The sequence below is a fragment of the Centruroides vittatus genome, unplaced genomic scaffold, assembly GCF_030686945.1.
Source record: "Centruroides vittatus isolate TY-2023 unplaced genomic scaffold, ASM3068694v2 contig_658, whole genome shotgun sequence".
Classification (NCBI taxonomy): domain Eukaryota; kingdom Metazoa; phylum Arthropoda; class Arachnida; order Scorpiones; family Buthidae; genus Centruroides; species Centruroides vittatus.
The window spans coordinates 821,017-844,176 of record NW_027122410.1 but is presented as its reverse complement, the minus strand read 5'-3'; the positions used below and the strand labels follow the sequence as shown (position 1 = coordinate 844,176).

At 30.9% G+C, this 23,160-nt stretch overlaps 1 protein-coding gene across 5 annotated transcripts in view; it reads left to right on the top strand.

Annotated features, from left to right (window-relative positions):
* Positions 1-23,160, top strand: part of LOC136980015 (sperm-specific sodium:proton exchanger-like) — a 127,376-nt gene that overhangs the window by 25,441 nt on the left and 78,775 nt on the right. For 3 of the 5 annotated variants that reach the window (XM_067276059.1, XM_067276058.1, XM_067276062.1), the window contains 7 exons: positions 4,437-4,605; positions 7,434-7,515; positions 9,381-9,568; positions 11,870-12,052; positions 17,610-17,707; positions 19,911-19,977; positions 20,048-20,335. In XM_067276059.1, coding sequence (XP_067132160.1) covers positions 4,437-4,605; positions 7,434-7,515; positions 9,381-9,568; positions 11,870-12,052; positions 17,610-17,707; positions 19,911-19,977; positions 20,048-20,335 — 1,075 coding nt within the window. The remainder of the gene's footprint in view (positions 1-4,436; positions 4,606-7,433; positions 7,516-9,380; positions 9,569-11,869; positions 12,053-17,609; positions 17,708-19,910; positions 19,978-20,047; positions 20,336-23,160) is intronic. The other 2 variants (XM_067276061.1, XM_067276060.1) reach the window with 1 other exon arrangement.

Here is a 23,160-nt window from a genome sequence, read left to right as displayed (position 1 = left end):
TGAGAAATGCTGGGCTAGATGATGTAGGTGTGATAACCGACAGCGAATGGTAAGCGAGGATTAACAAACACACTTTGTTAATTTACAAAACTATACTTTTATTCACTATGCTACAGGGTTCTTTTACACTGGATCCCAACATGTAGGCGGTGAAATTACAAAGTCCAGGCTACATAAAACAATACTACTAATATTACAAGGGTCCTTATCTATCTTAAACCTACTTACAGACTATAAGAATGGAAGAAAAAGAGAATATAAGTACAGAAAAAGGGAAAGGTGGAAATACCCGGGATTTCTGCTCTGGATGCTCCATGACACTGGGCGGGGTTACTGATGCCTCCGATCATCTATTTCAGTAGGTACTGTACCTCTCGTTCACTTTGTCGATAATCCACTGTCAAATCCGTCCAATAAGATTGGCAGTTCATCAGGAAGGTCTTTGTCTACTTTAACACTAGATAGCTTCACCGTCTCGACCTCACTCGTCGAGCTCCAATTCTTATCCTATGTCGTTCCGACTTACAACCCGTGCTCCACGACCTTTCTCGTCAAGAGCCGAGATCCCTTCTGTCTTTCTTTCTTCTTTTCCTCTCCTCTCTGTTTTTTATTACTTTGTTTTTAACAACGCTGTTTTTCATCAGAGGCATCACTCCCCATCAGGTAGTAAAACAATTAGATAGTAAAGTGATTAAGAAGGAAGTCTTTTTTTTTTGTCAACAGGAAAGGGAGAGAAACAAAAGAAATCTTAAACCTAACTTAAATTTATAAATTTATCAAATACAAAATATACATTAATATGGCCAACGGCCACATAGGTTCCAACCTTCTGAATATTAGTTTAGTTTTTTTTTTTTTTTTTTATGTGTAACATAATTATACTCAACATTTTCTCCAACCTATTAACCGAAGTAATACTTTTCGATATTTGCTAATGCTTTTGATGCCCCTCCTAGGCTCTTCCTCAGGCATTCGATAAACATCGTAGTGATTTGGTTGTTGACCTTCACACTTCCCCATCCGACGGTGTTCGATTACGTAAGACTCCAAAGCGCATGCGTCCCCAAGCCTAATAAAACTTCTAACTGTGAACCGCTTATCCTCCCTTCTACTATACGCTCGAAACACAAGAATAAACAAATAAATTTAATTTAAATGCTGTCGTCCATTAGGAATTGCCACGCTGTAGAAAGGGACATTTCTTCCTTAAAATTAATGCTCGTGGCTTCGCACTCTGCTCTAAAAATTTCAATAGCTTCCAATATTTTTAGGTGATCATGATTTGAGGTGGTGAGAACGATACGTGCCTTGTCAAATACCGTTGTGATGTTCGGGTCTGTTGCATACATTGCAAGGGCTGTTGTGTACTTATTTCGTAGAATGTTCGATTTATGCTCTTTCAGACACATCTCTAATGATCTTTTGGTTGCACCTACATAAACCATTTCTTTATTACACCTGCCATCTATTATAGGGACTCTGTAGACGCCCGGTAACCTATTGGGGGTTTGAACGATCTTTTCCATTCTTTAGTAGGCTAAAAATGGTTCGACATCTCCTGTACGCAGCCCTAATCTCCCGTTTCTTGGCAATGTCAGTATATGATGTTTTTAGAATGGGGTTAAACGTGACAGGGACTACAAGCTTGTCATCTTCCTTTACCTTAATATACCTACCTTCTACGTCCTCTTTATTTTGATAGCGATGCTTGTATTTTTTAACGAGCGTACGTATAAGGTTGGTGTACCCATACTCCTTTGCCAACGCTTCTATATAATTAATCTCCTGTGTTAATGCCTGTGTTGTGGAAGAATGCATGTACACTCTCATGACTAATGATCGGAAAGCCGCTACTTTATAAGGAAAAGGATCGCATGATCCTATCGGGATGTATGTCGCGACTGCCGCCGGTTTCCTATAGACTGCCGTTTGTATGCTTATTTCGTCAAACATTATGTCAATATCCAAAAAAATGGATCCTATTACGGCTGTGTTGTTCTGTCTCTATCACAAGACCATACAGATTGTCCTTCAATGCGTTTATAAAGCCCTTCAGATCCGGTTCCCTTTTCCAAAATACGAAAATGTCATTGATGTATCTCCTATATAGGGTAATATCTTGGAGGAAACAAGGCAGGGTTCTGTTTTCATGCAGTCTCACCACCAATTTGCAGAGGTCCCTGGATAACGGATTCCCATAGGCACGCCTCCATCTTGAGCATATATCTTCCCCCTGAACTGGAACACCGAATTATAGCACACCAAGTGCGCTAACCAAGTCCAAAACATCTTGATGAACCCTGCCTTGTTTCCTCCAAGATATTACCCTATATAGGAGATACATCAATGACATTTTCGTATTTTGGAAAAGGGAACCGGATCTGAAGGGCTTTATAAACGCATTGAAGGACAATCTGTATGGTCTTGTGATAGAGACAGAACAACACAGCCGTAATAGGATCCATTTTTTTGGATATTGACATAATGTTTGACGAAATAAGCATACAAACGGCAGTCTATAGGAAACCGGCGGCAGTCGCGACATACATCCCGATAGGATCATGCGATCCTTTTCCTTATAAAGTAGCGGCTTTCCGATCATTAGTCATGAGAGTGTACATGCATTCTTCCACAACACAGGCATTAACACAGGAGATTAATTATATAGAAGCGTTGGCAAAGGAGTATGGGTACACCAACCTTATACGTACGCTCGTTAAAAAATACAAGCATCGCTATCAAAATAAAGAGGACGTAGAAGGTAGGTATATTAAGGTAAAGGAAGATGACAAGCTTGTAGTCCCTGTCACGTTTAACCCCATTCTAAAAACATCATATACTGACATTGCCAAGAAACGGGAGATTAGGGCTGCGTACAGGAGATGTCGAACCATTTTTAGCCTACTAAAGAATGGAAAAGATCGTTCAAACCCCCAATAGGTTACCGGGCGTCTACAGAGTCCCTATAATAGATGGCAGGTGTAATAAAGAAATGGTTTATGTAGGTGCAACCAAAAGATCATTAGAGATGTGTCTGAAAGAGCATAAATCGAACATTCTACGAAATAAGTACACAACAGCCCTTGCAATGTATGCAACAGACCCGAACATCACAACGGTATTTGACAAGGCACGTATCGTTCTCACCACCTCAAATCATGATCACCTAAAAATATTGGAAGCTATTGAAATTTTTAGAGCAGAGTGCGAAGCCACGAGCATTAATTTTAAGGAAGAAATGTCCCTTTCTACAGCGTGGCAATTCCTAATGGACGACAGCATTTAAATTAAATTTATTTGTTTATTCTTGTGTTTCGAGCGTATAGTAGAAGGGAGGATAAGCGGTTCACAGTTAGAAGTTTTATTAGGCTTGGGGACGCATGCGCTTTGGAGTCTTACGTAATCGAACACTGTCGGATGGGGAAGTGTGAAGGTCAACAACCAAATCACTACGATGTTTATTGAATGCCTGAGGAAGAGCCTAGGAGGGGCATCGAAAGCATTAGCAAATATTGAAAAGTATTACTTCGGTTAATAGGTTGGAGAAAACGTTGAATATATCATCCCGGTGTATTAGAAGTGGAGAATATTTATAATATAATTATTTTATTATTTTTTGTTTCATTAGCATTATTATTACTATTATTATTCCTAACGTTTAAAAACTTATAAAACAAAGAAATTAAAAATTGTAACATCATTTTTCATTTAACAAAAACAAGTCTCTGTAGATTTAACTCTTTCACTATGTTAAATAAAATTTTTAATTCTTCATATATATTTTCAGATATGGTGGTATTGTGGTATTTGTAGTGTAATAAACATAAGCGCATGAGGAAATTGTCCATAATATTAACAATCAGAAAAATAAAATGCTGCAATTATGCTACCCTATTTCTATATCACTTGTTTTTCTGTCTGTGTGCAGTAATGTGTAAAGCTTACTTGCTTGTGAGAACATAGTATGTAAGATATGTGAAAATAAATATGAAGAAATAAATGTATTATTTAACAACGTAAAAGAATTAAATGTACAGATGCTTGTTTCTGCTAAACAGAAAATTACATCACAATATTTAATATCTTGTTTTATATGATTTAAATGTGAGGAATAATAATAGTAATAATAATGCTAATGATAAGGTAAAATAATAATATAATTATGTTACACTTAAAAGAAAAAAAAAAACACTAAAATTGTGAAGGATCAAGCATACATTGCCTAACATTTTATCCACTTGGCTATTGCCGGTCATAGATATAAAACTTTTGGTTGTTGAACTAATTTCTGCTTTTTTTTTTATCTTTGTTCAATTGTAAGTTATATCATTGACTGTTTTAATCCTCTGTATACTCAGGTATTTAATTAGTACAATATTTACTGTATATTATTTTGTGTAAATTTAAAATTACATTTTTTCTAATTTTTTTGACAGATCAATTGTTGTTGTTATATTGAAACCAATTCTACAAAAACTCGGTTATGGATTTAGCTGGCAGTTTTGTTGTATTATTATATTTTCACGATTCAATGATGTTATAGCAATTTTTTTGCTATTGCATTTTAATGAACTTAAACTTGTCAATGAAGTTATTTACAATAAGGTAATTATAATTTTTAATTTGATTAATCAGTTATTAGAAAAGAAGATATTGTAAGAGAATAAACAGCAATAATGTTAATGATAATTTTTTTAAAACTTACATATAGTTAATAAATGGTAAATATACTGCTATAAATAAAATGCTGATAAATATACTCAGTAAGTTTATCAAGGTTGTTCAGTCTAGTCTTATAAAATATTTAATATTTACACATCCAATAATGTAGCAGAATATTGATATATCAAAAAGAAAGGAGACAAATAATAAGATACAGATTAAAAAAAAAAAGCAATGCTTATCAACATATTTGCTGTTATTTCTGTTCAAATAATATGCAACAGAAACCGCAGGCTAGGGGTTAATCCCTACTGACCACTTACTCAGCAACAGTCTTCAAACACCGCCCACATTGTCTTTTCGAATAGCCTTTTATCGAGTGGTGCGGGAGGTAAGCAAATCAACAGGTGTTGGGAGTGACAAGAGACAGGTTTAATAAAATAAGTAAACATTTATTAATATCTAACGTTTAACATACAAAAAGTCCACAAAGCTAACTCGGTTAAATGCGATTAAGGTATATATAAAGGGCCGCTCTAGGCTAAGCCTATTCCCGTTGCTGAGAGAGTTTACAATTGGCTAACAAAAAGCTTGTATGAGGAAATGAACGATATGCATTGATCTGTTTGTAGGAATCATAGTCCTAAACGATATGGCAAGCTGTATGGAAGTTCGAATCTGTCTTCTACTGGAGTTTCTCCTTTCATTGAACTGGGAGACATATGTATCACATTCACAAGTATAACTTCCTTTGGATTGCCCTGAGCTTCTGGGGCTCGAGCTTTTATTTGATTGTCGTGGGAAAGTGATGACGTGATTGTCCATGTTGACTATGACAATGCATTTTCTGACACCTATGTGTCAACTTTCCCATCAGATTGCTGACAATTGGAGTGACCTCTGATCCGAAACTATTTGATAGTTTTTTATCGGCAGATGTTTAAATATCTTTTGAGAAATTCATGTTACAATTTTTTGCATATTTGAGGATTTCACATATATATATATAACTAGCTGACCTGGCCACGCGTTGTTGTGGCTCAAAATGTATCTATTATAAATGTGTAACACTTCCCCCGTGGGGGAATTTCAAAAAATCCCTTCTTAGTGTACAGTACTCTTGACGTACCCTATTAAAACGCAATTAAAAACGCAAAAAACACATGTAAAATAGTATAATAAAAGCTGAGTTATTCACAGTAAGCCTTAATCCTGTCCCTCTCCCTGCAAGGAAATATCGAAAAATCCCTTTTTAGTGTATATTCTGTTGACGTAACCTATTACAACGCAATTAAAAACGCAAAAAACCGCATCTAAAATAGTATAATAAAAGCCAAGTTCTTCACGGTAAGCCATAATCCTGTCCATCTCCCCTCCCAGTGGGGGGAATTTCGACATGTATATTATATAAAAACACGTGCGTATTCGAATGCAACGTTGTGTCAAAATTTCAAAGGAATTGGTAGGAACAAACGAACGTTATATTTTATTTATATAGATAGATAGAAAATCTGCTTTAGTCCATTCTCACAGAAAAGCATAATGCCTCACAGAAAAGCGAACTTAGGTCGTCGGAAGTTAGCGCCATCTGTTGGACATAAAGGCCTTAATCCATATATAAATATATTTTTGAAAGGGGGGAAATGGTGGTCTTCACATGTGCCAGAAACCTTCGTGGTAGTGTATTAAACAACTTCCCAAAGTTTCATGGCAATCGGATAAATGGTGTGGTAGTGCATGAAGGACAAACACACACACACACACAGACATACATTCATTTTTATATATATAGATATATATAAGGCATTAATAGTTTCATGCGTATGATAATTATTTCATTGTATAATTTACTACGTATGTGTATTAAAGTATATTTGTATTAAATATGAAATTAAATTATTCTAAATAAAATTTAAATTTAAAAATATTCAAAAATTTCTTTCCACTTCTAATAGGTATTACATTTTAAAACAAATTTTTTTTTGTTTTATGTAGGGGGGATAAGGGGCATCAAATGCATGTCTTGCCCTAGGTGGCCCTGATACTATCTGGTAAATTTCATTCTTGTGCGTGCTGACATGAAATATTGCTGTTCAAACATTGATTGTACAATAATTTTGACTGTGATATTGTACTTGTATTGGTCTGCATATCCTCTGTACCTGATACTGAGTCATAAATGAATATATTTGAATAAATTTGAAAATGTGGATGTTGTGAAACACAGTATAATAAAACAACTTTCAAAAAATTTGTTTATTACTGTTTAAATGTATTAACTTTTACAGCTGCTCTTTTGATATAGAGTGCACATTACATTCACAAGCTAATTTTTTCAGATTTTGACACTTTAAGAATTGGGTGCACATTAGATTCAATGGTGCTTTAGAATCTATAAAACATGGCAGGTTACAGATTTATGAAAATAAATATGCTATATTCAAATATTTATTTAAATTCATAAGTGGCAAATGCATACTTTAAATAATTTATGTTTATATAATATCTACATAATATGTTATAATATTTAATTTTAGAGATATAATTTAATACAATGCAATTTAATTTTATAATCAAATAATCTTTCTTTATGTAATATAAATTGTAAATAATCTGTAAATGAATCTATGGCAAAGATCTTCATAAAATTATCTGTAAATTTTTCATTTTTTTTTTTTTTGTTTATTTACATTCTTGTAAAATTTGTTTAAAATTTTGATAAATTTGAATTTTACATAATTAAAATTTAATTATATTTTTCACATTTAAAGATTTTGATACATACAGTTCTCTTAATCGTACTGTCACAATTTCTGAATTATTTTGGCTTAAAGTTCTCAATTTCATTGATTGGTAAGTAATTTTTATTAAAACATTTATATATAAAATATTATTTTCTTATATAACAAATGATCAGATTATACACCTATTTAAATGTAGTTTTAAAAATATGATATGTAATTAATGAACATTAGATTAACAAAATTCAATTTCTCCAAGTTTGTCAAATATGTACAGTACAGCCATACTACTTTCTAAACTACAACACTACTTACCATACTATTAAAGCATGCTACTTTCAGACTTCTTGCTACATTAATTCCACTGAGTTTTCCAGCCCATTCTTAGGTATCAACTAGGTATCAAGGGCCTAAAAGTACTAGAGTTTAATTGGAATTTTTTTTTCGCCTTGATCTCCAAGGAAGCAAACAGCTGAACATGTACAGTACAGTACATTAATAGTTATTACTTTAATAAATTATTTATTTTTAAAGCTATCATAAATCTAGAAAATATTAATAAGAGTAATATAATAATCAATGAATGAAATGAAAATCAAGTGTAGCTTTATTAAATTTATGAAATTATAATTAAATATTTTTGGAAGATTTTATCCTCAAAATAAACTAGATTTAAAAAAAAAGCTATTCATAACATTGCAAGTTATTCTTTTTTCTTTAAAAAATGATACTTAATGAGGAATTATTTATTGTGACATTGTCAGAATGCTGGGCTGCAATTTTTAATCATATTTTTAATTTATTTCATTTAAAATATAAGCTCTCCACCTTAAATTAGTGCTGTAGTGTCTTGCTCCTGTACATCACACTTGTCCTTTAATAATAGAGCCACGCTGGTCATCTATCTAACACCTTTCACGGGAAAGTTTTTGAATTGAAAATAATAGGACTTCTGGTTTGCATTGGAAGTTCATATATATCATAGTTAATTAGGGCTTCCTGCCCCTAAGGTTTCCATATTTGGTCTCGGATTTCATCTATCTAACTCCATTCTCAAGATTAAGGAAAGATGGATGGGCAGCCAACAGTGGGAATTTATAGGTCTACAGTTTTTTCAAATTGCAGCTCAAAATTGAAAAAACTTAGTGCTAATTAGTTTTTAACTAACAATCATGTAAATTGAAAAAAATCTTAACAAACTTTGTTATCAAATTAAAAATAGAGTTTATTAAGATATAAGCTCTGACTTATGTCTGTCTATATTCATTGTAAATTATATCTACCTGCAGAGATGCTATTCATTGCAATTTACAATTGTTTTATTGTAATTAGCATAACAACTGCAATATATTTTTCTCATGTTGTATTATGTGAGTGTATTATGTTTTGTTTTATTCTATTTAATATTATAGTTTTTTAACAAAAAAATGAGCAAGAAATTGAATTTGATTGATAAAGCATTTATGTTTAAATAATTGATATTTAGACCAGACAACTAATTTATTCTAAATTTGTATCAGAAAAAAATGAATTAAACATGGTACAAATTCCTCTGACAATTAGATTTTGGAAATAAATAAGATTCAAACCTTGGAAATCATTACTATTGCTCTTTATTTAGCACTTTGAAGCAGCTTTATTATTTCATGTAGATCCATTTTCAGAATCTATACAAAATTATATAGTAATTACATTAGGAAATAAATCTCAAAAGGCTAGAATTTCTTACCTTATACAGTAAGAAATTCTAGCATTTTAAAGCATATTTTTTAATGTAATTATCATATAATTTCATGTAGATTCCAAATATAAGATGTCACCTTGAAAGCCTTAAATAGAGATTTTATTTAATTTATACATTAAAATTATATTATTTAAATAATGTAAACTAGTAAACATTTTTGTAAGTTCATAACTTCTAATTTTATTATTATAAAATTAATTAATTAAAATAAATATATTAATTGGACATTTTAGGTATTGATACAATTTCTTATGCAAGGAAAGCTTCTATGGCTTACGCTATAAAACTCTTAAACAATATTATCACATCATCAAAGAATATTTATAAAAGAGATCCTCTATATGCTTCAGTGTCGTGGGAGTTTGTTGAAATAGATACAACCATCCCCAATCCTTATGAAACAACAACACAGACTTCTCAGGTATAGAATAAAATGTGTCTAAATATTTATATTTAAAAAATTATTTCAAATATAAGAGTTTTAATTAAGAATTTTTGTTTGTTTCAATTAGGAATTTATAACATTGTTTTAATAAGCAAATGATGTTAAACATTTTTATCTTAAAGTAATTTATCTATTTTTATATATATGTAATAAGATATAAAGTTATATAAAGCTAAATGAAAGCAAATTTACCTAGTTATGAAGTAAAGTTTTTTAAATATACATACTTTTAATTTATAATTTTAATATTTCAACTAACTACAATTTTTTTATAATTATTTATTAATTGTTGAATGTTTTTAAATTTAAAATAATCTATTTAACTTTTTGTATACTATGTGTATATACATTTTCTTGTAACGTTTATTGACTTTATATTAAATAGTAATTTTATTTATTACAAAGAATATTTTTGTATTATTTGAATGAGCAAATAATTTTAAATTAATTAATTCAATAGAATTTAATAGTTAGAATAGGAATGACAAAACTTTTCGAGTCCATATGCCAAATTACATTAAACCGCACATTAAACCGAAAAATTTGTGCTAAAAAATTTATTCCAATGGAATAAATATATTTTAATTAGATAAATTTGAAAAGATAAAACCACACACAAAACCAGAATTGAAATTAAATCATGTAATTTTAATCATTTATATTACGTTTACTTGATCAGAATGACTTTGGTGAACTGATTTTGGAGTATCATATTTTATATTGAAAAGTTAGAATACTACAGTTATTGCAGTATTTTATTTTTTATAATTTTAATAATTATTATGATGAATATTGTAAAGTAAAAATTAAATAAAACCTTATAACATGCTGTGTCAAACAAATTCTTTCACATATTGTAGATTCACGTCCCTGTGTTAGACCAATCAATTAGAAATGCTTTATTAATTACTGCAGCAGCTGTCAATTCTTTAGATATATTACAAAATAATTGTGTATGCTAATTGGTGAAATTGGGAACATAATTTTGTTACACCTATAAAAATGCATCTATATATATAAAGGACATTTGTTTGTCTATATGTTCTATATGCATTTGAATAAAGTATAAACAAATGCAACTAAACTTTCCAAAAATCATCCTCTCATTCAGGAGGAAGTCAACAACTACTTTTTGTTAAAAAAAAAAATTGATTTTCTGTCTACAACAGAGCAGCTTTTATATCTAATAAATAAAATTGTAACCTTCTTTAGTATTAGAGCACACTGAATGTCACACTGTGAACATGTAAATTGGACATGTAAATAGCGGTTTTTAAGTGTTATTTTAAATTATTATTATTATTATATTGTTGATAGTAATTTCCAGATCAAGTTTCCAAACTGATAGCTAACTTTTGTAATGTCACATGATAAGTCTAGTTTTTTTGAATGATGGCAATATTTTAAGAAATACTGCCTAACCCAGTGGTTCCCAACCGGTGTTCCGCGGAACACTGGTGTTTCGTAAGCATCTCTTAACTGTTCTGCAGATTTAGTCGCAAATCAGAAAGTGTACAATCGTATTCGAGCCGCCGAATATCAAAAAATTAAAATCATAAAATTTTCATAAACTTAAATATATATGTACGACTCGTACTTACGGAGTGTACTACTGTTTCGAATAAGATAAAGGCAATGATAAAAACTGAATGAAATATGTAAAAAACATCAGGCACAAGTTTCCCATTAAAGTTATTTAGGTATATTTTTTCCTGTTTTAGAATTGGCGTTAATAATATGAGTAGAGATTTTGAATTATAACTGCTCAATTCTAATAAAATAACTGATGACAAGCTTATGTATTTCATATTAACTTAAGTAAGTGTTCCACTAAAGAAAATTGCTCACAAAAGTGTTCCGCATCCTAGAAAAGGTTGGGAACCACTGGCCTAACCTAAACAGTAAAAATGCTGTTTATCAATCTGCTTTATAATCAAATTATTTTTTAAATATAAATTATCTTTTAAAAAATTTTTTTATGGTATGTAAGATTTAATATTAAATTTCCCCAAGCAATGTCAGCATGTACACCAGTGTTTTATATTTAATGACTTTATTCTTGAAGATATGTCTTAGATCCAACATTATATTTTATTAATTGTTAATCTCAAATGGGACTTTATATGGTTGTTTTCTAAAGAAATTTTTTTTGTTGCAGGTTTCTTGACAAAAATTATTTTATTAAATATATTTATTTTAAAATTTAAATTAAACCAAATAAGTAAATATGCGCATGTCATGAATATTTATCTTAGTCAATGTATAATTTTTTTTCAGATAACTGAGTTACCAATAAATACACAAATTTATATACTTTCAAGACAATGCCCAAAATGCCAAGAAGCTGACATACAAGAAAACATTAAAAGTTTTAAAGAAGTTAAATTACAATCTGAAAAACTTAAAAAATTTCAAGATCTTCAAGCAGAAATATATACTCGAAGTACCAAATCTGCAAAAGTATTTATACATTCATAAGAATAATAATATATTATATTTATGTTCAATATATCTGTATGATTTTGATATTATATTTTAAAGCTGGATGGTTGAGAAGGTCTTGACCTACCACTTTGGGGAACCAGGAACAAATTTGGATGAGTTGAAAATACCAGGAAATTTTTGTAAAAATTGTATACTTAATTTGTAAATTAAGTATACGACTTTTACAAGTTTTTTGTGGCCTATCATCAGTGAACATTTTTAACTGTTTTGCATATTGTGATAGAGTCGTAGTCTACAATAAAAGGTTGTCTCTGCTTAGTTGTCTTAGTTCCTGGTGTTGGACAGGGTGGAAATGAAGATGTTTTGTATCTCTTATAGAAAGTACAGGAGATACAGATTCAGTTTTTAAAATTTTAGTAGTGACTGTTTAATTTCCAATATTTAGGCAGGGCCAGCTAAAGGAATTTTGGGGTTCCCTGTGAAGTCTGATTTTGTGGTCTCCCATGTGTGACCGGAGGTTGGTACCTCCTTGGTACTTTGTCAGGACTGACACCACCATGTCTTGGGTGACACAGAAGCTGAGATGGCATGTTAATTCGGTCACACGAGAGGCCGCGTACACAGGTGATCGGATTTGGGATGGAGATGAGATGAGATGAGATGAAAGACAGCGCGTCGGAAGTGAATCGCTCGGATACTAGGTTAACAAATAATAACAATTTAATTTCAACAGAAAGGAGTACATGATATAATACAATAGACATCGTGGGATAGATATGTAGAGATTTAGCCTATCAATTTAGCGGTCATGGGAGAGAGAGTTCACACGAGGTTCACGTGGTGATAAATACCTTGTTGAGGTTCTTGGCACAATGCCCAATGGGTCGAACAGGAGAAAGTCCTCGAGATCAGTTCTTGGTTCAGATGCACTACAAGCATTTCCAGAGGGTAATCCATAAGGAGGAACTCGATCAGGGTAGATGCACAGGTAATAATAAATTGGAGGATAAATCTACAGGGACTCGATCGAGGAACTGGTGATGACATTTTGTTTTGCTGGTCAAGAACACACACTTTAGACAACTAGTTGATGTTGATGACAATGACAACTCTACTTGTCATCACCTCCTCCCTTTTATTAGGGGGCTTCTCTTGGGTTTTTCCCGTGACATTGCTAGAATTTTAGTACATCGGGGCCAATAGTTAAAATTTCACTTGTAGGTTTCGGGTGACACATTGAATGTGTCACCTTCAACAAAGAAACAAGTTCGTGGGAAACAGTTTTAATTGTCTTTGACTAAATTTTTCCATTTTGTCTCTCTCTAAATTTTTTGTAGAGAAACAAAAATCAAACAAAAGGGTTTTTGTACTAAATTCAGCTCTCACACGTGTTTATCTTGGAAAATAAATTGTACTTTGTATGTTAAGTCAGTTCATAGTATATACTATACAGTATACATATATGACCAAAGGAAGAACTATGTAGACTGGAAATTTGAAGTCAATAGGTATAAATAATTACAATCAAAGTGCAGACTAAAAGAAAATTATTTTTAACAGGAAATTCAGTCTGTTCATTATTTGATAAAGTTTATGGAAGAGGTTTTGACAGGACCCCCTGCAACTGCAATTGATGCAATAGCCTTAAACTGGCTCTAGATTTAGGTCAAGTTTGTCAGTGTATATTGAAATAAATTTTTGATGATTTTTGTGAGACTGGATCAGATTTGAATGCTACTAAATTTGTCAAAATTTATTTTTTATATAGAAAACTATAGTGAGAAAGAGATATAAAATACTTCAATTACACTTTGTTGTACAAGAACAAATAAACAATGTAAGTTCTAAGATTAACCATCTCCAGTTGGGATCAGAATTCAATGTCATATTAAACATCAATGCTTGACCTCTTCGCCTGGCTAGTCTTGATTTATGCTTGAAAGCAGGTAGAGACCAATCAAAAGTATGGATGAGGAACTGAGATCAATCAAGATGGGTGATTGAAGAGTTAAACGGATACAAGCCTGTGTCTCAAAAGGACACAGGGTCCTTTTTCTCAAAGTTTAACTTTTTCTTATTGTTTTGACAAGTTCTTTTCTAAGTGCATTGTGTTCAGTCATCCTCCACAGTCTCCCACAAAGGTCCAATGTCTCTTCCTTGAGATGTACTCGCAAATGTTCAACTCTAAATGGCCTATATTTCTCTTGGCAACATCAGATGTTCCAAGGCATGACTTCAGATCATCAAGGCAATCTGAAGTCACATTGTCACACACTTTCTTGATGCCTGATGTCATACTGCAAATTGAAGTTTGGCGTCAGATCTGAATATCCATACATCCAGAATTTCAGTGAAGCATCCATCTCCCTTTCGTTGCTATCCTTGTTGGTTGCTCACATTATGGACTCTTTGTCCAGGACTGATTCTTTCTATGGAAACTGAGTTTAAAAAGTGACTGTTATATAAATCAAGGAACCCATGGAAAATTGTAAGAATCCATTCCTTTAATAAAATGGCTTCCCATAGAACTGGTATCATTGTCTCAGTTGACAAACCACTCTACATATGTCACTCACTCCTTGGCATCCTGAATTTTCTAAGAGAATGTTGGCTATGCTATCATGACATGATATTGGGCCATGAACACCTTCACGGAGTCTTCACATTTTCATGTGTGGACATATTTTCATTTCTGAATTTACATTGACTCTTAAAAAGATTTTTGAGGTATTTTACATTTGGATCATAATTTAGAAATCATTTCTTTCTCTAAAATCATTTAATTAGATAGTCTATCAATAAGAGTTAAGAAACATGCAGAAAGCTGCAAAAAATAGATATACACATATTAACATTTGTTTATTTGTTTTTATAAATAAATTTTTATCCGTGATATCATCAGCACAACCAGAAGTGTTTTTGGTGAGAACTTGCTTACATACCTACAAACATATGTGTATAATTTTGCTTTTAATAGATTAAAATAAATTGAATATTAACAAAAATTTTTCGACTATATCATATTAGTTCATATTATTTTTCTTTTTTGAAATGTAATAAGTTTCTGTCTATAATCCATTGGTAATATTTTTGTTGACAAGTTTGTCATATAATTTTTGCAAGTTTGTGTTGTCATTTATTTGCTTTCTTGATGTATTAGCTATGAATTGATGCAATTTGTAAGGACATTTAATAATTAAAAAATAAATATTCCAAGTCTAGGAAAAAATTAAACAATCCACTTTAAAGTGGCACAATAAAAATTTAAAATTATAAAATGCAGTCGGACTGCTGAAATTTATGACAAAAAAATTATTTTTGATTCTAAACATCAGTTGTATTTACTAATGGCATGATGTAGCAATTAAATGTTAAATGCTATATTGTAATAGGTAATAAACACACACACAGATACTCTATATTATATCAATAACTCTTTATATTTATTCATATTTTACTTTCAACTCAGATTCATGCCTTTAGTGCTCAAAAATTAAAACAAAACTAACTTTTTGTGAAGCTGCTTTGGTCTGAGATTATAATTCTACTCCTAAATTTATAATAAATTTAAGGTGAATTAATAATAAATTATATAAATTAAAATTAACAATAAAAAATAAAATTGATTTTGTGTAAAGATTGTAATACTTCTTCGGGATCCTTTTTGATTTCTTTGAACTTGATTGTCGTCTTGATATTTTTTTGAGTCTTTGTGTCAATTTAATATCGCGATTAACTTGTATTTTTATAAAATATTTTTGTATTTGTCACTATAACATTTTCTGTACTGTACATCAACAATGAAGATTAGTCTTATAATGTCATGAATATTTTCAGTCTTTTTGGTTGAAGCGTTAGGATCAGATGTTGATAATTGTTATTATCTGAACTAAAATATCTAAAGCTAAACCCAAAACATATTTTAAACAAAATTAATTAGATGTTTATTAGAAGACTGAGGGACATGAAAATAATTCTATTTCATTCAAAAGAAGAAATGATTAGGTCAATGGTGGATATAAGGAGAGGCTATAGTGGCTTAAGTCCTTCCTGTTGTGAAAAAAAGTGTATATACAGTCAAACCTGTTTTTATGCGCTCTTTTTATGTGCGATTTTTATTTGTGCGATTTTTTTAATGCGAATTTTTAATTTGTGCGGTATAGTTGGCGACTAGTTTCGTGCGATTCGTCATGTCTCACGTTGACTTATTATAGCTAAATAAACTTATTATAGCATAAATGCACTTATTATAGTAATATTATTGCACGAATATGCGAAAAATGAAATAATTTACTTTTTAAGTCAACAAAACACCACCTGGACAAAAATATGTAAAACAGACGATAGACGAGACAATGCAGTCAAGTGCTGACATCTGTTGTCAATAAATTCTATTTCGTACGGTTTTGAGTTATTTTCTATGTGAGACTTTTTTTATGCGGTCCCTATTGACCGCATAAAAAAATTATTTTTTTAATTGTGTTGCGAAAACTATTATTTACAGCCATTCGTGAAGTTTCGTGAGATTTTTTTTAATGCGTTTTTTTTAATGCGGTCCCTATCCCCCGCATAAAAACAGGTTTGACTGTAATTTATTTATTTGAACTTAAAAACATTTATGATGGCAAATATAATTTATTGGATCGTCAACAATATAATTATTATGCACATGTTAATGAAAGATATTTATTAATTATTCAGATATTTTTAATTTTTGAATTAGCATCCTCTTTTGGGTACTTTAGAATCGGCTACTGTTTGTCGTTGGCATCTTTGTCTTGTGTCTGCCTGAAGTGTAAACAACAAGATACTTTTTCATGTTTTATCATGTTAAAATGACTTCTTAATTTAGGTAACAAAAATTAAAATTATTTCAGAGCAATGTTTTGACATTGGAGAAAAATTCTCTCAGATTATGTTCTATGGCCTGGGTTGCATTAGTGTACAATATGGAATAATTATATCACATTAATTACAAACAGAATAATGTTAATTCCAAAAGTACTCAAATTGGCAGCCATTATTGTTTACATATTTCTGAAATTAATGTATCACATTGAGTGAGATATATCTTTTGCACTATTCTATATATTTAACTATTGAAAAATTTTTCATTTGGTAAAATAAATCTGCAGTAAGTAGTATTTGAGTCTCATTTTGAAAATGGCAATATATTAAGTTTGTTTCTGCTAATTCTAGAATACGAAGAGATTTTGTTGTCGGTAAATTTAAATAATAAAAAAATATTGCTCTATTTTCATTTCCGCAGAGCAATAACAATCTAAAATTGTTATTGCCTCTTTAGCAACCTGTCACATGCTGCATTTAACTTTCGCGCAAAATATTCTGAGCCTCCTTTATCTGGGTGAACTAACTTTGTTAAATTTTGATATGCTTTGTTGATCTCGTTTTGGTTTGCTTCAGAATTAGTAAAAGCAGCAATTATTATTGATTAAAAAATGTGCAATTTAAGTATTATAAACAGAATAAATTAAATATTTAAATGATAAATATTTTATATGGTAAATAATAAATAAATAAATTATTAATTAATGAAGTTTTTCATTTATAGATGAATTATTGGCATCAGTACAGATGTGGATTAATTCGAATGTTTTCCATTAAAACATTAAGCTATTTAGCTAATAAAGCATTAGATAAATCCAGAAAGTAAGTTAAATTTTATTTATTTATTATAAAAATTTAATTCTGTTTAAGATAACATTTTTAATATAGTATGAAAATTTTTATTATCCTATAATCATGTTTCGAAATTTGAAAAAGCGAACATTTCATAAGAAATTTTTAAATTTGATTTTATGTAAAAAATTTTATTAAAATATATTACTTTTATTAATGGAATTGTAGAAATAATTTTATTTAATTTTATTACGAAATATTTTTTATTTATACTATTATGATTTTATTTTAATTTACAAAAGATATTTTGTGTTCTGAATCATAAATTTACGAGATATGATAAAGACCTTAATTGAAAATATGAAAATGGCAAAAATTTTGTTATTACACATAGATACAGTGATTTACTTGATATTAACTCAGAATAAGTTTTATCATTTTTAAAAACTGATATTAGAAAATTGTGTTGCGTAATATAAACAGTCTCTTAAAATATAAAGATGCTGTAATTCATACAGATAAAAATTAAACTCATCAGAATTTTTTACGATGTGTTTTTTGAGATGAATTGATCTAGTTAATAAATATTTTCTTTTATATTCTATTAGACTTTTAGAAAAACATATTAAATAGTGCCAGCAGGGTGTATTTCAGAGGGTTAAATTAATGCACAATAGATTAAATGAATGGAATGATTGAATTTAATTTTTGCTGTATTAGTTATGCAAAATTAATGAAACTTTTCATGCTGGTGTGGCTTTATTAAGCCTTGTTATTTATTTTTCTTTTCTTTATTTTCCTTATACCATCTTCCTGCGGTAAAACTGAACTTCCAGCTTCTGTTTACCTAACCACACTGTAGTTAGTTGACCCATGTGGTCTGAACTGTAATAAAACAAAAGGGGGTGATGCCCGATCGGTCAAGGGGTTACTGGCAGAGGAGGGAGGGAGATTCAAAAGAAACAAAGGACGGACATCTGCGGGAAGAGAGGAAAGCAGGACGGAGGATATGTGAGGATGAGTACGTAAAGAAGACAATTATTAAGGAACGGATCCAAGGTTTTTTCTTTTTTTGTTATTGCCAGTCACACCTTTGAACTTTTCATTCTGTACAATTCCTGTATAATTCTATGACTGTTATATCTTACTCTAAATTTTGGGCCCAATATTAGTATAATTTAGTTAAGTTAAACCTAAGCTATAGTAAGCTCTTTGTTTGTCGGTACTTGTTGGTACTCTGTCGGAAACCCGTCAGTTGTATTGTAAAGACCGGTCCCAGTTAATTTGTATATTGTAGTTTGTAAACGTGAATATTTGTATATTTAGGATTTGGAATAATTTTTGAAACCATTAAAACTTTATCAATGCCGAGCGATTCTCCAGATTCTGTTATTTATTACTCGGCTACACTGATAAAAATTGCTTTGTAGATTTATGAATAAAATAAAATTTACATTATATTCCATTTCCTCCCTCTCTTTTCCACAATTTTTGTTTGAGTACCCTTAGCTCAAACAAAAAAAATGTGGAAAAGAGAGGGGGGAAATGGAAATCCCTTATTGTAGCACCCGTGAACATTTGCAGCAATTACTAACCTAATCAATAACATTTATTAGAAAATCATGCTTATCTGTTAAATTTTTAATTACTATATATTATCTAAATCATATTTTTTGATTTTAATGTAAGAATTTAGATGTCAAAGCTAAATATATTATTAAAATTTGTTTTAGGAAAAACTTTACATGAAATGGTACATTATTTTATCGACTGTTTGTTAATATAAATTAGAATATATCATTAAAATTATTTGGTTTCAATGATCTTGGAAAAGTTATAAACATAGTTAAATTACATCCGATTGTTTTTTTTAAAGAAAAAATAACAATTTAGTTATTTTTGTTTTGGGATATTGAAGTAATTCTAACATTTTAGAAACATTTGCTCACCAACAAACATTTCTAAAATGTTAGAATTACTTTGGAAACGTTCCGAATAATTTTATCTATTGCTACAATTCAAAGTTTTAGTAGACATATTTTTCAGTTTATTTCTATTTTGAGATATTTTTAAACATCTCAAAATCATTATTCTTTTTTATTTTGATCCAAATATTTTAATGTAAATGTTATTTATACTTTGTATAATATTATTTACAATATCTATACTTATGCTTTTATTTTAATTATTAATTACACAATACATTTAAAATTCACAATATTTATATTTATAGTTATGTGAATCCAACTGATGTAAAAAATATAATGTCTTTAAGAAATATTCATTTGTTTCTATTCTTGGTAAGTGTATTAATAAAGAATGTTATACATTGAAGAATTGAAATAAATAATTCAATATATTATTTTTCAGAAAGAAACTTTTAATAGATTATTCAAAGATATGTCAGATAAGAATTTATTAGAATGGACCCAGGATGAAACAAAACATCAAAAATTACATTTATTTGCTTTTGGAAACATATTTACTTTAAAATTTATTACAGAACTTACTACTATTTACAATTGGCTTCAATTGATAATTATTATAAATTATTTCATATTATGCATTATACATATAAATATTTTTCAGAAATCCAAATATTGTTATTATATTGAATTGGCGATCATTATTTTACTTTGTTTTGAAGTAATATTAAAGGTTTGTAATATGTTTCTTTATAGCCTAGAACATTTTTAACACTATTAAAATAGCTAAATTAATTAATGCACCTATAACAGGAGTTTTAAAAAAGAGCAGTAACATTTTTAACCTTGATCAACAAGCCATTCTCAAGCGTGAATAATCAAAAACATTAGTGCTCTTTTGTAAAAATTGTACTGTTAAAAGTGACTAAGTAATACAGCTAATTCACTACAGTGGATAGTATATCATCATTATTAAAAATTCTATAAATAGTTTTTTTCAGAATTAAAATTATTCTTTGACTCTCAAATAGTCAAGCCAGTTAATTGCTGTCTATAACAATTGATCTGACTTATATGTGAGATCCTGGACGGAAATTGAAATTTTATGTTAATGGTGATGAATAACTGGTGGGACATTTAAACTCTCACCTTTCGAAATTAAATTCAAAGCTAGACTTAAAGTCTCATAAAAATAATAAAAGTTCTTTCTGTCAAAAAGGAAAAAAACAAAAGGCTGGAATTACAGGGGAGAATTTCAAAGTTTCAAAGAATTTTAGCCTATCAGGATTGGGTTAAGTGTCAATAACAACCTCTCTCATGCCTCAAAAGGTTTAGAATTGTCACAGGAGATGAGGGAAGACCAATCAGAACACAGAATAGAGATGAAAAACCCTTTAAAAACTCATGTTCCAAGGAACAACATTCTTTGCTCCAATATCTGTTCTTTTTTCTCTGAAAGCTGGTCATTCTCTAAAATTTGTCCTTCCTGCAACATCTGCAGTTCATTCTATAAGTACTATTATTCTATCTCCCAGAACCATTCATTCACCAAGAGTCTCCCTCTCTCCAAGGTCTGTTATATCTGAGCTTAACAAAATGCCCCAGACCTATAGATCCTGCAAAAGACCATTAATGAGGGACTGTAGATTTTCAACATGACACTCGGACTTTTACTGGACTCTCTTCTTAAAAAGAAATATCAAAGGAGAATTGTAATGACAAGAATATAGAAAATTTTGTAAAAATATTTTTTATATTTATTAAACAGGAAAAAGTAAATGGTAAGTCTGTCTCACTTGTCAGTGTGTATTTCACATCCACATGATTGTCTCGACTCCTTGATCGTCCCGAGAATTGCACAGTTGGCAAGCTTTACATATATACTCCAGGCCCCAGGGAAGTGCGTTCTCTGAAGCCCTGGACATAGGTTCCATACAAATATAGTACAAAAAATGGTCTCTTTTTCCTGTTACACTAGTGAAGTGAAACAGTTATTGATATCACAGTTGCCCAGATTTAGTAGTTGTTACAAGAGAATTTGGATGTTTGTAGAAACTAAGCCAAAATTGTACTTGGATTGATGCAATTATTGCCATTTGAAAAGAATTCTTTTGACATAGAAGTTTGCTATATAACATCTCTGTTATCAAAGCCTGGAAATTCTCTTTGAAAGACATTATATTACCCAGCCAATATATTCATTGATAGAATTTCCATCCATTTGTCCTCAGTGTGACAAAATGTTGCTACTTTTGAGATTTGATAGAAATGCTCCACTATGCTGTTTACTTCTGGATGATACAGAATAGTTTCACAGATTAACACCCAGATGAGACATGACTATGGCAGACTGACTGTGCTCCACAACTAGCACAATCTTATGGCAACTGTGGTAAAGTAATAAAATTGCTATTGATTATATCGGCTACTGGAGATTCAAACTATAATGATGAAAAACGAATAAAAAGACAATAATTATGTTGTAACGGTCGGGTGTAACTTGATCTGAGTGTCAGGTCAGGGGTGAAAATTCCTACATACTTTCGTGGTCGGGGAGCGGAGTTCTTGTGCAGTCGTCACCCCAGTCAGTTGTATCCGAGAGTGAATAAAGTTAATTGTTAATTAACTATGTGTTTTATGTGAAACAGTGTCGAAAACAAACTCGATACAAAATTGGCGACGAGGAATAATATACAGACTTGCCAGCAGAAATTACAATTCGATATAAAAAGCCAGAAATGTCGTTCCCAGGAACATCAACCAGTGGAGTTCGTTTCGAACCATTCAAGATGGACAGCCAGTGGAAAACTTACAAGGACCGCTTTAATTTTTGCTTGAAGGCAAACCAGATTGAAAATGACCAAGATAAGTGTGCTTTATTTTTTACTGTATGCGGTGAAACTTTATATGAACTTGTAGTCACACTCATAGCGCCGAAAGAAACGACACAAGTTAACTTCAATGAAGTAATTACTGCTCTTGATAGCCATTTTAACCCGAAACCTAGTGAAATTGTCGAATCGTTCAAATTTAACCAGAGGTCGCAAAAACCGGGAGAGAGTATCAACGACTATGTCGCGGAACTACGGAAAATTGCAATGAATTGCAACTTCGGCGCCTCACTAGAGCGTATGTTAAGAGATAGGCTAGTGGCAGGTTTAAGGGATAAAGGAATACAACACGTGTTATTGGCGAAAACGGACACTACTTATAAGGCCATTTTGGATGCAGCATTGGCAGCAGAGGCAGCGTCTAACGATGTTAGCCAGCTTGGGTCAGACGGAAACAACACCCAAGTGTATAACTTAAAGGCGGACTACAAGAGAAAGAATCAGCCGGCCATATTACGCTGTTTTCGATGCACCGGAAGTCATAACCCGAATAATTGCCGATTTGCTCAGGTAATCTGTAACTTCTGCAGAAACAAGGGACACATAGAAAAGGCGTGTATCACGAAACAAAAGAGTGGACAAAGAAAATTTGCAAACCAGGGAAGAAACCAAATTGGGGCACCACGGAAAGAGATATCCAGCCAGAGAGCCAAAGTACACCGAATTG